This window comes from Neophocaena asiaeorientalis, unplaced genomic scaffold, assembly GCF_003031525.2.
Source record: "Neophocaena asiaeorientalis asiaeorientalis breed wild unplaced genomic scaffold, Neophocaena_asiaeorientalis_V1.1 scaffold150, whole genome shotgun sequence".
Classification (NCBI taxonomy): Eukaryota; Metazoa; Chordata; class Mammalia; order Artiodactyla; family Phocoenidae; genus Neophocaena; species Neophocaena asiaeorientalis.
In genome coordinates this window covers 1832215-1848023 of record NW_020176571.1, presented here as the reverse complement: position 1 = coordinate 1848023, position 15809 = coordinate 1832215, and the positions used below count along the sequence as shown (strand labels likewise).

The 15809-nt window shown below is 39.6% G+C and overlaps 1 protein-coding gene across 6 annotated transcripts in view; it reads left to right on the top strand.

Annotated features, from left to right (window-relative positions):
- The window catches only part of ERC1 (ELKS/RAB6-interacting/CAST family member 1), a 348818-nt gene that overhangs the window by 160011 nt on the left and 172998 nt on the right, over positions 1 to 15809 (top strand). For 5 of the 6 annotated variants that reach the window (XR_003001538.1, XR_003001537.1, XM_024733026.1 and 2 more), the window contains one exon: positions 11075 to 11235. Coding sequence is in view for 4 of the 6 variants with exons in the window: in XM_024733026.1 (XP_024588794.1) it covers positions 11075 to 11235 (161 nt within the window). In the remaining 2 variants the exon portion in view is untranslated. Of the gene's footprint in view, positions 1 to 11074; positions 11240 to 15522; positions 15534 to 15809 lie in introns of those variants that run through there. The other variant, XM_024733028.1, reaches the window with a different exon arrangement.

Below are 15809 nucleotides of genomic sequence, written 5' to 3'. Positions count from 1 at the left end.
CCCCTGCATGTCAGCCTTACCTGTGTGGGTACTTGTGAGCCACGTGCATTGTTAAGCATTATTAAGTGTCCTAAGGGAATGTGAAGCATATTTTGAGGGACAGTAAAAACACTTTGTAAATTCTTCACCCATGGAGCACATTAATTATTAAAAGTGTCATTCGCTGATTTCATTTGGCATTGTCGAATATTGGAGAAATCCAACTATATATAAGAAGTCTAGTGGCTCCCAAAGTTGAACTGTGGCTTCTGTGGTTTTTTCTTCAGTACTGTTATCTGTGACTTCTACCCATGTTTGGGTTCTTTATAAAGTCCGGAATAAAAGATAGTAGTAATGCCTGACAGTCCCTAAGTCTAGCATTCTGCTGAATTCAGTGGTATCTGTTACCATTAGGTTACCTCAAGAATCACTTATATCTTATTTTCAATAAACAGAATAGAGAGTTGTAATCAACACTATCATATGTCATATGCATTCAAATGGGGACTAAAAAAACCAAAATATTTAAATTCTTATTTTGGGGGCATCGATTCATTTTGAAGTGCCCACTCTCTTCAGCAAACCTATTGGAGTTAATTTTGCTGTGCCTCTCATCCTGCATTTCAGCAGATGTTGCCCCGCACCCCCAAAAGCCCCCGAGCATCTGTGCTCTGCACCTTCGTCCCCATATTGTTCAGTGCCTTCTTGCCCTAACCCAGCTCTTCCACTCTTCTCATCCCTTTTACATTTCCTGCTAGGTCACCAGAATTCACAGATTCGTCTATCTTCACTTATTCACCCATTCAACAAATACTCATTGAGTATCTGCTCTGTGCCTGGCCCTGGCACAAACATTCTTATTTTACTTCTTGGACCACGTTCACCTTCTTTGCCCGGGGTGTAATCTGGCCTCTCCCCTGCAAACTCCCACAGCCCTTCCTGGTGGTCAGTAAATGTGAATTCCGTCTTGCTTCCTGTTCCCCTTCAGACCTCTGGTCCATCACACCCATGTAAGAGCCTCTGCTTCCTCAGGGCTCATGCTGTTCAGCTGTAGTGTGAAGCTTTTCGCTGCAGGCTTTCGCTGCCTCACCAGCTTCAGCATCTGTGTGGATAACCCACTTGTCTGTCCTCTCTGCTTCCTGGCCCGAGAGGTCGCCGCCTTTCTTCATTCCATATCTGGCATCCTAGACCTTGCTAACCCAGTCCACCTCCAGCCCACTCGTTATAGCGTCCTCCTCTCAGATAACACTTTGCTGTCATTTCAGCTTTCAGCTTTCCACTGCAACTATGTTTCTTGAGTTTCTTTGTCTCTTTTTGCTTTATACCAATCCACTGGCCCTGGCTTGGCGTTCCTCTCTGTTCAGCTTAGATTCCTTGGGCCATTATTTTAATCATTCTGATTTTAAGATTCTAAATCATCTCGCTCCTCTGTTTGGTCACATCCTTTGGTACCTCTGTTGCTCTGGGGAGAAAAGCCAAAAACCCCTCGTATGGCCTGCACAGCTCTGCATATGCCCGCTTCCTCCTTTCCTGCCACATGTGCACCCTTCTTCCTCTTGCTCTCAGGGCTTGCGATACTTTCATCTTCTCTTGTAGGTATATGCATTCCCACTTCAGGGTTTCTAAACTTGCTGGGCGCTGGAGCTGGAATGCTCTTTTCCTCCCCATCTGCTCCTCGACTTTCTTGGGGAAACTTTCTCTAGGCCCCCAAAACATAGATCAAAGCCTCATGTTACTTTTTTTTTTTTTTTTTTTTTTTTTTTTGCGGTACACGGGCCTCTCACTGCTGTGGCCTCTCCCGTTGCGGAGCACAGGCTCCGGACGCGCAGGCTCAGCGGCCATGGCTCACGGGCCCAGCCGCTCCGCGGCATGTGGGATCCTCCTGGACTGGGGCACGAACCCGTGTCCCCTGCATCGGCAGGCGGACTCTCAACCACTGTGCCACCAGGGAAGCCCTCATGTTACTTATTCTCATGGCGTCTTGTTCTTCCTTACGTAAAACTATTCATGATTTATGATTATACATTTACAAATACTATTAGTTAATGACTGTATCTCTACATGGAGCACTAGGGAAGCATGTGCATTTCTATTAAGCCCTGGTGGTATAATGCACAGTGCCTGGCACATGGAGGGAGTTAAGTACCTGGGGGGGGTGGGGAGCGGATGGGAGAGAAGGGAGAGAAAGGAGGGATAGAAAGATGCAAAAGTGGGCACAGGCACACTCCCCAGAGGGATTCCTTAGATACAGTTGTGGAGGCTGTTTTAGGACTTTTTGAACACTGATACATTGTAGCAAAGCAGCATTAACTGTGAACAGCAGTGGAGTCTGACCGCCTTCTGACCGCCTAGGTTGGAACCCTAGCGCTGCCTCCTCCGGCTGTGTGACCTGGGGTAAGGCACCTAAACTCTCTGAACCTGCTTCCTCTTCCGTAAAACTGACGCTAATGATAATGCCACCTCGTCGTAGGATCCTTGTGAGAATGTTGAGGCAACATATGTAAAAGGCTTAGCGCATTCAAAGTATTCAAATAATGTAAGTTGCTCTTATTATTATTGTAATAGCTATAGGTATTCCATATTCATAAAATACCGCACTATTGGTATATACCTGGTCAAAGAATTACCATGCTTTGACAAAGAGAACATATGGGGATAAAGAGACGATTTCTAGTATAAATACTAGCATAAATCTCTTGGGAATTCTGTGAATTCAAATTCTCATTAGTAGTGGTTGTGAGGTACCTTGAGCAGTTTGTTAGGAGAAGGTAGGGGAATGTATGTATGTAGGTATGTATGTAAGTTCTCATTAATACTTCAAACATGCTTCTCACCTCAAGAGCTAGATAACTTTTTTGGGGGGGACGGGGCTCGTATAACAGAGTGGGTCTTAATCTAGAATTTCATTGAAATCAGGAAAACTAGGGGACTTATCATACGAAAATCTGACTTACAGAATTACATTAATGTAAATGTAATGTAAATTACATTTACATTAATGAATGCTTAACCTCTAGATAATCTTCTTTTTGTATCCCTCCTTTTTTCTTCTAATCATTTCTTTCTCCTTTGGAGACTTATGCCTCTTATCTTCCCAAGAAACTGTAACAAGATTTTCCATAAGCATCTTGGAAACTACAAAAAGTATTTTGCTCTTCATTGTGGAACAGAAGAAGGAGGGAAACTTGAAGATGCAGTCTCTGCCAGCACCTACCTGAAGCGCCCAGTTGCTTTGCTCTCCTAGGGAAAATAGGTCTGTGGTAAAGCCATGATTTGTTCCCTTCTTATTCTGAGTAAAAGTTTATTAGCTTGTGATTTAAGCAAACCATCTGGTCCTGCTGGCACTGCACACTGTCAGCCTTGAACTTTCTCCTTAATATTTTAGTGGAGGCAGTTAGGTTACATACTTGAATCCCAGCTCTGTGTTTTTTTAAATGTCTTATAGCGTGTGCTTTCGAAAATCATACTGTGACCTGGAGCACATTTTAAAATCGTGGAGAATTTCTTCATTGTTCGGTGTGCTATGTATCTCTTCTTCTACTCGGCTTTTATTACCTTCGTTTCTCAGTGTCTGTACCCAAAACTACACAACAACTGCTGTGTGGTGGGCACAGAGTGGGGTGGGTGTCCAAGTGGAGACAGCTGAATGTGTTCTCTGGGACTGTGGGAAAGTAACAGAAAGTGAAGAATTTCCATCTGGCTTTGAAGCTGTTTCCCTGGCTTGGAACCAGAGCACAAATCAGGTGATTAGTTGGAAATCCTGGTTTATGGCACCATTCTTGCATTAAATGCTAAAGTGCTTTAAAGCTTATTTGTATGTATGTATGATCTGAGGTAGAAATACCTTGATACCTTGATCTGGCACCCAAATGGGTGGGAAAATCAAGCAATCTTTAAGAAAATTATGTTTTACTAACAAGGAAATTCTGTAAGTTCAAGTTTGGAATGAAAGATAAAACATATCTGTAACCATGGCAGACTAGATGCTGGGAAAATAACTTCCACAGAAACAATTGAAGATGGCTGATAAAATATGCATTCATAAGTTGTCAAGAATGTAGAAAATTCTCAGGCCAGGGGATGAATAGAGAGGGAATTCAAAGATAAGTACTTGGTAAGCTGTTGAACTTGAACGTTGGTTTTTGTATCTTGGCAGGACAAAAGAAAATGTCCATGGCAGCCCAAGGTAGAGAGTCTAAGAGACAAACCTACCCCCTTTTTATAAAAAGGATCCATAACACCCAGAATTGTCCTTTGAAAACACTAAGAAAATTGACTGGCCTTGGGTGAGACTAAAAGAGAAAAAGAAAGAAGGCACAGTGAGCAAGCAACTTTTGGAATGATAAAGGGCTCCTAACTACAAGTCCTGCCAGTATTGAAAAGATACAAGGATATCTTTGCCAGTACATTTGAAGATTTAGACTAAGTGAGCAAATGCCAAGGAAAATGAAACTTAGCAAAGCTAGCTAAATATGAAAAAGAAAACCTGAAAAAAAAAAAAAGAGTTGGTAATAAAATTTTTTCCCACAAATTTCAAGCCCAGAGAGTTATATTGGTGATTTTTAATAAACATACAAGGAACAAATCATTTCAATCTTATAGAAACAATTCCAGAAAAATAAAAAAGAGGGACATATTTTATAAGGCCAGCATAACTTCATATCAAAACTTGACAGAGTTAATACGGGAAAGTAAAAGTTTAGGCCTGTCTCAAGCACGAACATAAATACAGAAATTCCTAAACAAAATATCGCCGGAGTCCAAGGTGAGTGTGTGTGAAGAGGAAAGATATGCTTGAAGGAGTGAGGTTCATCCCAGGATTTTAATAGTGGTTTCATTAGAAGACTACTTACTGTAGTCTACCACATTGAAATGTGATAGGAGAAAAGTCATATAATCATCTCAAGAAATGCAGAAACTTTACATTAATTTATAATTAAAAAAAATTCTTAGCTAGCTAGTAGTAGATGGGAATTTCCTTAACCTGTCAAAGGACAGCTATTAAAAATTATACTACTTACTTATGGATAAAACTTTTAAAGTATTCTATTTATGATCAGGAATGAGACAGAGTGCGTGCTGTCAACGTCTTTGTAGACTTTCTGGGCTCTGCAGTAAGGCAAGTAAAAGAAATAAATACTATAAGGGTTGGAAGGTAAGCGAGAAAACTATCATTAAGATATGAATGGTTATCTACATAGTAGAGAAAAAGCCCATAAAGACTATTTAAGTAGACACTAGATACAGTGTAAGTTTATAGAAATCAGTGGCATTTCTATAGCCTGCACCAAAATAAAAATTACGTTTTTTAAAAAAGATAATATAGCATTTAATAAAGTATAAAGTTCTAAGGAATAAGTATTATTACAATGTTCAAGATCATTATGGGGGAAATTATAAATCTTTTCTGAAAGATATTAAAGTCCTAAATATACATCTCTTCCATGAACTGTTGTAGAACAGTGCCCGGACTATGCTAGACTCAGGAAATATTTTTTGCAGAAATTCAAAAATAGCTAAGATGCTCTTGAAAAGAGAACACCATTTCTCTTAGATGTCAAACCTTATAAAGCTATAATAATTAAAATAATGTGGTTTTGGTGTAGGAATAGGCAAACCAGTGGATCATAATAGAAAGCATAGAAGCATATCCATGCTTACAGGGATACTGGATGGATGTCAAAGGTGAAGACAGAATGGATTTTTCAATAAGTGGTTCTGAGACACTGATCAGTGTTATTGCTAAAAGTGAGACAGACAGTCATTATGTGATATAATATGAGGTACACACCTTGCCTATGGAGTACTGTTGTCAGAAAGACCAAACAAACCCAAATCTCATGAAGCCTTTACCTATTACTTTCAGTTTACAAGAAACATGAGGACCAGAGGAACACCATAAATAGTATCATTAAAAAAAAAACAGTCAACTGAATCCAAAATGTGGGTCATTCTATAAGACAAGTGACTCATTTTCGCTAAGAAGTTAATGGCATGGGAGCTTCAAAATGTAAAGCAATAGGGCAGTTGTCCAAGCACCTTTCAATCAAAAGAATATTCTTCCCTCATTGAATTGCCTTGACCCTCTTGTCAAAAATCAGTTTACCATAAAAGTTAGGGTTTATCTCTGTATTCTCAGTTCTTTTCCATTGTTCTCTTTGTCCATCCTTATGCCAGTACCATCCTGAAACTCTGTAGTAAGTTTTGAAGTCAAGAAGTATGAGTCCTCTTTCCCCCCACCCCCAGATTACTTATTTTAGCTGTCTTTCATTTCCATATGAGTTTTAGGATCAGCTTGTCAGTTTCTGGGAAAAAGAGAGCTTTTATAGGGATTTTGTTGAACCTGTAGATCAGTTTGTGGAGAGTATTGCCATCTTAATATTACATCTTTCAATCCATGAACGTGTTGTCTTTCTATTTATTTAAATCTTTAATTTCTTTTAGCAACCTTTTATAGTTTTCAACAGAAACCTTGCTCTTTTTTTTTTTTTGCTAAATTTATACCTAGGTGTTTCCTTCTTTTTTATGCTATATTAAATGGAATTGTCTTCTTCCTTTCATTTTTGGAATGTTCATTGTCTGTGTATCGATATAACAGTTGATTTTTGTATATTGATCTTGTATCCTGTAACCTTTGTATACTTATTTGTTTACTTTTTAAAAAATTTATTGGGCTTCCCTGGTGGCGCAGTGGTTGAGTATCCGCCTGCCGATGCAGGGGACACGGGTTCGTGCCCCGGTCCGCGAAGATCCCACATGCCGCGGAGCGGCTGGGCCCGTGAGCCATGGTCGCTGAGCCTGCACGTCCGGAGCTTGTGCTCCGCAATGGGAGAGGCCACAACAGTGAGAGGCCCGTGTACCACACACACACACACACACACACACACACACACAAAATTATTTACTTTTGGCTGTGTTGGGTCTTTGTTGCTATGCATGGGCTTTCTGTAGTTGCAGCGAGTGGGGGCTACTCTTTGTTGCGGTGCACGGCCGTCTCATTGTGGTGGCCTTTCTTGTGGAGCATGGGCTCTAGGCATGCGGGCTTCAGTAATTGCAGCACACGGGCTCAGTAGTTGTGACTCGCGGGCTCTAGAGTGCAGGCTCAGTAGTTGTGGTGCACGGGCTTAGTTGCTTCACGGCATGTGGGATCTTCCCGGACCAGGGCTCGAACCCGTGTCCCCTGCATTGGCAGGTGGATTCTCAACTGCTGCACCACCAGGGAAGCCCCTATTTGTTTACTTTTTAAAATGGATTCCTTAGGATTATTCTCTTTATAAGATTATATCATCTTCAGCTAGAGAAAATTGTATGTCTTCCTTCCCAATATGGATGCCTTTAAATTTTTTGCAGCTTACTTTTTACTGGCTGTCATCTCTAGTACCATATTAAACAGAAGTGGTGAGAACAGACATCCTGGTCTTGTTCTTGGTCTTAGAGGGAAAGCATGCAGTCTTTCATCACTAAAAGTTTTTCATAGATGCCATTTATTGGCTTGAGGAAGTTCTCCTCTATTCCTAGTTTCTTGAATATTTTTATCATGAAAGGGTTTTGGAAATTGTCAGATGCTTTTTCTATATCTTTTGAAATGATCACGTAGTTTTTGTCATGTATTTTATTAATATGATTTATTACATTTATTTTATATGTTAAACCAACCTTGCATTCTTGGGATAAATCTCAATTTTTATATCTTGCTGGCTTTGATTTTATAGTATTTTTTGCATCTATAGTCATAAGGGGTATTCCTCTAAGCTTTCTTTTTTTCTTTCTTCGGCTGTGTTTTTTCTGGTTTTATCAGAGTTTCTGTGTCATGATCCTTATTTTCTCTTGTTTTTCTGGCACTGTATGTGCAAAGTCCATCTTCTGTATATTTCTGCCTCCTAATCTGGAATCAGTAATTTTTCCAAGGAGCCCATTCAGTTTAGTGAGAAACCGTAACCTTAGAGCTGTGGTCCTCAGTGCTGTTGACTGTCATTGCTTTTACCTCTGGAGTGGTGAGGACGTAGGTGTGCGTTTTGCTCTGAGATCCGGTTTATACTCCTATGGTGGGCCCTTCTTTTATATGCATGAGTAAACATAATTTTGAATGAAATAAAGTCAGTAATACCATTTTTTCAGTGTTCATAAACTGATAAAACTGAGTAGTGATTTATTTTGGAATATATGCATCAGAGGTAAAAATGAAGAAATGCAAAGAAATAAGTACACAAATTAAGAATAGCGATTACCTGTCACAGGAGAGTCAGAGGATACAGTTGGATAATTGCACTTAACAAAAGCTACTGGGTCGTGAGTATGTAAGTGTGTGTTTTGCTCTTAGCTCTGGAATATATACAGACACCTTTTTTCAGTGCATATGATATTTCAGATGGATCATTTATGAAATTTAAAGGTGGTTATGTGCAATATAAAACATTGTTAAATTATTTTTCCTATAATTTATAAGTTGTCTTTAAGTAATTTCTGATCTTTTGCCAAGTAGGCCCAAAGTACCTTCCTACCATGACTGTGAAGTCCTTCTGCTGTTCGCAGTGCTGAGCCTATTGGATATCCATGTTGATAAAAATGAGTCTTACCATTATACCATATTAAAAAATCAATTGCATATACGTTATACATTTAAATGTGAATGTCTAGTCCAGTAAAGGATTTAGAAGAAAGTAATACCCTCATGACCTTGAGGTTGACAGAATTGTCATGTTCATTATACAGAAAGCTCTGAACATAAACAGCTTTAATGGAAAATTTTTGTTAAATGCCATTAAAATTTAAAACTTCTGTTTATCAAAAGTGCTTTCAGTCAATTTTGCTATTTTCGCACAGTGGAATACCATACAGTTATGAGAATTACAGAACTACAGTTTTACCCAGCAATGTAGATGAATCTCACAGATATAACACCGGGGCAGGGGGGGAAAGTCTGTGCTTATAATTATATACTATGTAATTCCATTTGTATAAAGTTAAAACGAATAGACAAAACTAATCTAGAGTGTTAGAATAATGGTTACTCTTAATCTAGAAAAGGGATATGGGGGGTTGGGGTGATGGTGATGTTCTGGTTATTGGTCTGTGCTCTTTCTATAGGTTTGTTCACTTAGAATTCTTTAGGTTATGCATTTATAATTTTTATATATTTTTCTTTATTTATGCTGTATTTCAATAAATATTTACTAAAAATTTTAGATGCGTAAGAGTATGTATAGAGTGGGCTTACCTTTGTATAGGAAAAGGAGGAATAGTTTATACATGCTTGCTTGTGTATGTATAAGATATCTCTTCAAGTTATGTAAGAAACTGATACCGTTGCTTGCCTGGAGCAGTGAAGGACAGGATGGGAGGGAGATGTTGTGAGATACGCTTAAGTTCATAAAAGGTGGACACATCTCACTATTTATTAGACCTTCTATAAATGATGCTGTTGATGGCTGATTTTGTGTTGTAAGAGTATACCTTGGGGCATAATTTAATCTAGTTTTTGCTAAGATTTTATATGAATTAAACTGATAACGTAGAATCATCCTTATTGACAGTTTTCAAAAAGGCAGGCAGTTATATGTTCTTGTAAAGCTTGCTGATACGTGAATACATATCCAAAGTGATCTGCATAATAAGAAAAAAATCTCACAGCAACTGGGACTGTCAGGAGGCTGTTTAGCTGAGAGCATTAACTTGATCACTTCTGAGAAGATACCCAAAGTAAAGTAATTCAAGTGCCAAAAAACTAAGTGTAACTTTTTAACAGCTGTTACCAGTCCATCTACATATACTCACCTCTACCTCTGGAAAGGATTATAACCAAGATTATTTCTTGTCAAGTAGCAAACTGACTGTAAACTCTTGTGATTGGTATACTTGGCTGTTTGATTTTCTGGTTGAGGTTGTTTTTAGGTAATAACAGATATTTTGGCAACATCTTTTCACCTCTGAATTAAGATGAACATGTTTATTTAAATCTGATTTTGGAACCACCTGGAGTAAGTGGAAATAACTGATAAAGTACAGAACTTGCTCTCTTAGTTTCTTGTGTTTTAGCATTCTGTCTTCTTTCTCTCATGTTTTTACAGGTCTTTTATTTTATTTAGTTATTTTAAAATAAATTTATTTATTTATATTTTTGTCTGTGTTGGGTCTTCATTGTTACACGTGGGCTTTCTCTATTTGTGGTGAGTGGGGGCTACTCGTTGTTGCGGTGCGCGGGCTTCTTACCGCAGTGGCTTTTCTTGTTGTGGAGCATGGGCTCTAGGCCCGCGGACTTCAGTAGTTGTGGCACGTGGGCTCAGTAGTTGTGGCTCACACGCTCTAGAGTACAGGCTCAGTAGTTGTGGTGCACGGGCTTAGTTGCTCCACGGCATGTGGGATCTTCCCAGACCAGGGCCCGAACCTGTGTCCCCTGCATTGGCAGGCAGATTCTTAACCACTGCGCCACCACGGAAGTCCTTTACAGGTCTTTTAAAAGCATTGTGTCTCTTCTCTATCTGGTCATATATTTTTTTTCTTCCTGCCTTCCTCAAAAAATCTCTACCTACCTAGCTTTAGAGCAGGAAATTATCCGATTGAATTCTAGCTGTTTCTTTAACAAGAAATTCTTTGTAATGGTATAAACAGAAGAATCTTAGTTTGAACGAATAAAAATGACTCATTTATGTTTATTCTGCATCTGGTATTAGTCAAGTTTATGGCTTTTATTTCCTAAAATCCTTCTAGAAATATTTATTATGATTTTGTTCCTTATATTTTTATCTGCATTATATTGTTATTTCCATGGAAGTTTCTGGACTGTTTCCAAATAAATTCCTTAGAAGGGATTGTTTCTGGCACAGTGTAACTTCTGATGCCCTTGCATTTGTCAGAAAGAAAATGAGGGTTTTTTGGACCTAAACTGAGAAGAATTATAGTGGAGGGAAGATGAGAGATGTATTTCTTTAAAGAGATGTGTTTCTTTAACTGCCATTTGTGTCTGATCCTGCAAGAGTACAGAATTTTTGATGGGTGTGTCTTCAACTTTGTGGACCCAGGCGTTGCCCACTGCCCAGCTCCTCTGACTGTACCTGGCCCAGATGCTCAGTTTCTGACCTTTGCGTGTTGATCGTAGGTGGAGGAGTTGCTGATGGCCATGGAGAAGGTAAAGCAGGAGCTGGAGTCCATGAAGGCGAAGCTGTCCTGCACTCAGCAGTCGCTGGCAGAGAAGGAGACTCATTTGACCAACCTTCGGGCCGAGAGAAGAAAACACTTAGAGGAAGTTCTGGAGATGAAGTAAGTTCTAGAATATTGGTCTTCAGGCATATGCTTAGTAGAAATACTTGTCCTCACCGCTTTCATCTTCTGGCCCTGTTTGTCACGCCTGACCCACTTAGCCTAATTTTAATGCTCGCTTGTGTTTCTCACTCCTTAGAACAAATTTGGGACAAATCCTGGTCAAATGGAAACTTTTTTTGCCTCCCTGTCATTGAATTTTGCAGTCCTCTAGAGTGTATGTATCCGTATGCAACTGTGTCTCTGAAATTCCTAAAACCTTCTGGAAAGTTCTGGCAAGTTGTCGAGCTTTCTGAGGAAGATAACCATTGCTCCTGAGGACATACGATGGCTAGGCAATTTTTAAAAACATGTTTTATTATAAACATTTCCAAAGGTACACAAAAGTAGAGAATAGTATAATGAACCTCCTTATACCCATCCCCCATATTTAACCATTAATATTTGCCACGCTCTCCAGTCAGCTTTTACAGAATTGTCACTTTTAGCAGAACCTTTCTTTACATCATTTTCCTACTTTCCAGGCATCTTGCAGCTTCCTTGAGATAGTCTGTTGTGAAGGCTGTATATATCTGCTCTGCATAATACAGCTGCTGCTTTTTCTCCTCTGTGACTTTGAGAAGTTCTGGTTTCCTTCTCTTCAGAACAAGTATGCCTCTTTTTTAAGTCCCTTAGTACTTTCTCCGTCACTCCAATCCCCACCCCTATGTAATTGTCCTGCTCTCATTTTCCTGAAACCAAGTCTATGCTGGGACCCCTCGGTTACCTTCATCACCTCAGCAGTTACCTGTGTTCTTGTCGTCTTCTCTTCTGACTCAGAGGAGATACCGTCTCTCCTTCACCAAGCTCCCTTCTTATTTCTATCACGGATTTAAGCTCTGGTTCCCTCCTCTGCAATCTGTCTCCATTAATTTTCTTTCACATAATCTTTGCTCACTTTCTGTTAGTTCCTTCTTCTCTGCAATAAATAAGCACTCTCTCTGACCTAAAGTAAACAGTCTTTCTGAGCCCAGCCAGTGCTTGAAGCTAACATCCCCTCTTCTTTTCTGCTACTTTGAACTATCAATAAATGTTGAATATGAGAATTACAAAGTAGCAGAGGATCTTGCCATGACACCTCAGCATGAATTTTCATGGGGCATGATTGTTTTGTTATCGTGATGGCAGCCCAGGAGTTGAGGAAACAAATGTCGGGGTGTTCCCTGTGCTTATGGATTGTTAGGACACAGTGGGAGGTTAAGAGAGCCTGATCTTTTAGAAAAGTATTACAGGTGATGTGCTCTCGGAAGTGACAGATAACTGGAGCCAGAAATAGGTTGATACGCAGGGAGAACGGGGAGAATTTAGGGTTCTGAGTATCATGATGAGAAGGTTCGCTTCTTACGAGCAGGTTAGTAGAAGCAGTTTAAGACAAGGTTTTATCGCTGATGATAAGAACATAGAAGGATGGATATAATATTCGGGAATACAAGGTATCGATGCGATACTCCTAAGCCCAAACAGGCCCTGCTAAAGCAACGGGATAGGAGTACTGTTTCATTTTCTCTCTGTTCCAGTATCTTGACTTGACTTGTCAGATCTTTCCCACTCAGTTCAAGTGTCCATAGCAAAACTGTGGTGGATTTGTAAAGGAATTTTCCTTTATTATTAGGACTTTGAAAAGACATGAAAGAACTTTTTAAAGAATGCTTGACTTTAAACCATTAAAAGGGAATTGCGTGTGATTTTTTTGTTTTATTATTATTATTTTTGGAACCACAGTGCTAAACTTTCTTATGGACTTCCCTTGCCAACCCAGGTTAGAGATTACATTTCAGAAAAATACTGGGATTTGCAAAACTGTTTTTGGTAAGATCAAGCACTCACACACTAAGGCATGGGATAAGTAATTAAAGCATTCAGAGAATTTACAAGTGGTATAGAAATTTGATGGATAAACATTGAATAAAATTTCCAGAAATAAGGTGTTAAAGCCTGGCTGTGACAGGTGCCCTGTGTCTTAAATCACCTTCCTCATTTGCTCAGGAGATGCTACTACGGCATCATGCTGTCCTTAGATTTTCTACAAGATTTTTGTCATGCAGATTGACCGACTTAAAGTTTTTAAAGTAGTCCTTGCTTTAATTTGCACTTAAATTTCTCCTTCTTGTTGCCTCTCATTTTCATATCTTAATAAAATGGTTGTTTAATACCTTTCTTTTAACAAATTAAGCACTTCAGGCCAAATCGTCTATCCAAACATGCTGTTGAGAGTGGTGGCTAATCCCAAACTCCTAATGTATCCCTCCTCCACTCTCTTTTCTCCTTTGGTAACCATAGGTTTGTTTCCTATGTCTGTGGGTCTATTTCTGTTTTGTATATAAGTTCATTTGTATCTTTTTTCTTTTCTTTTTTTTTTTTTAGGTTCCACATATAAGTGATATCATGATATTTGTCTTTCTCTGTCCGGATTACTTCACTTAGTATGATCATCTCTAGGTCCATGCATGTTGCTGCAAATGGCATTATTTCATTCTTTTTTATGGCTGAATAATATTCCAGTGTGTGTGAGTGTGTGTATGTGTGTGTATACATATATATGTATAAATATATAAAACACATCTTCTTTATCCATTCATCTATTGATGGACATTTAGGTTATTTCCGTGTCTCGGCTATTGTAATAGAGCTGCAATGAACACTGGGTTGCATGTATCTTTTTGAATTATGTTTTTCTCTGGATATATGCCCAGGAGTGGGATTGCTGGATGATATGGTAGCTCTATTTTTAGTTTCTTAAGGAACCTCCATACTATTCTCCATAGTGGGTGTATCAATTTACATTCCCACCATCAGTGTACGAAGGTTCCCTTTTCTCCATGCCCTCTCCAGCATTTATTGTTTGTAGATTTTTTTTGATGATGGCCATTCTTACTGATGTGAGGTGATGTCTCATTGTTGTTTTGATTTGCATTTCTCTAATAATTAGCGATGTTGAGCATCTTTTCATGTGCCTTTTGGCCATCTGTATGTCTTCTTTGGAGACATGTCTATTTAGATCTTCTGCCCATTTTTTGATTGGGTGGTTTGTTTTTTGATATTGAGCTGTATGAGCTGTTTGTATATTTTGGACATTAGCTACAGCAATTAATTGTACAGCACAGGGAAATATAGCCATTATTTTGTAAAAATTTTAAACGAAGTATAATGTATAAAAATATTGAATCGTGGGCTTCCCTGGTGGCGCAGTGGTTGAGAGTCCGCCTGCCGATGCAGGGGACACGAGTTTGTGCCCCGGTCCGGGAAGATCCCACATGCTGTGGAGCGGCTGGGCCCGTGAGCCATGGCTGCTGAGCCTGTGCGTCCGGAGCCTGTGCTCCGCAACGGGAGAGGCCACAACAGTGAGAGGCCCGCGTACTGCAAAAACAAAAACCCAAAACAAACAAAAATGTTGAATCACTATGCTGTACACCGGAAAGTAACATAATATTATAAATCAACTATAGTTTAATTTTTTAAAGTTTGGCATACAAATATTAAGTAATAATTCATGAAACCTCAATCAAAAGCTGTACAGTTGAGCTTCCCTGGTGGCACAGTGGATGGGAGTCCACCTGCTGGTGCGGGGGGTGCGGGTTTGTGCCCCGGTCCGGGAGGATCCCACATGCCGCGGAACGGCTGGTCCCGTGGGCCATGGCTGCTGGGTCTGCGCGTCCGGAGCCTATGCTCCGTGGCGGGAGGGGCCACGGCAGTGAGAGGCCCGCGTACCACAAAAAAAAAAAAACAGCTGTACAATTAACCTAAGCATAATTATACACAAAACACTGTGAATGACATATTGAGGGTTCTGATACAGTAAACTTTTGATTCCTTTTCCCTGCATAGCTGACCAAGGGAATAGACTTTCTTCTGCTATGTTCTGTACTCCTCTCCATATGTTGAACAGTTTCTGCTAATCATCTGTCCTGGGTTGGGAGTGTCTCAGTTCTACAACTTTGCTCAGAATTTGCTTCGTTCATTGTCAATTTGCAAGGAGTTCACTCCCCGCAAGGAGTTCTGCATGGTGTCTGCATCTAATTACTTGTGGCAAATAGTGAGAGCATACTTCCTGGAATGAAAGAGCCTGAATCTGGATTCTAACTCTGCCCCTTATGAGCTCTGTGTCTTCAGCAAGTTCTTTAGCCTTCTTGTGCTTCAGTCCCCTTATTTGTAAAATGGCAATAATGATTGTCCCTGCTTCATAGCATCTTCATCACAGTAGGATAAGAAATTGTTGCTATACGGGACTGAGAGCAGTGCCTGGCATAGGAAGCCCTTAGTAGTGGGTATTGTTAGCTTGCTGCGTGTACTTACTGGCAACAATTCGCAGGAAATCAGAAAAGTATTTGAGCAAAATGTAAAAGAAGAAAGGTAATATCCTATCTGTGGCTGTTGGCAATGGCAAAAAGATTCTTCCTTCTGTAGTTATGGCAGGACCCACCATATTTTAAATGTGTTCATTGTTTTATTAATAATAACTGAACAAGTTAAAAGGACTTGTTTACTCTAACCAGAGAACTTGAAATGCAGAAGAAATATGAAGGGAATGCAATGTG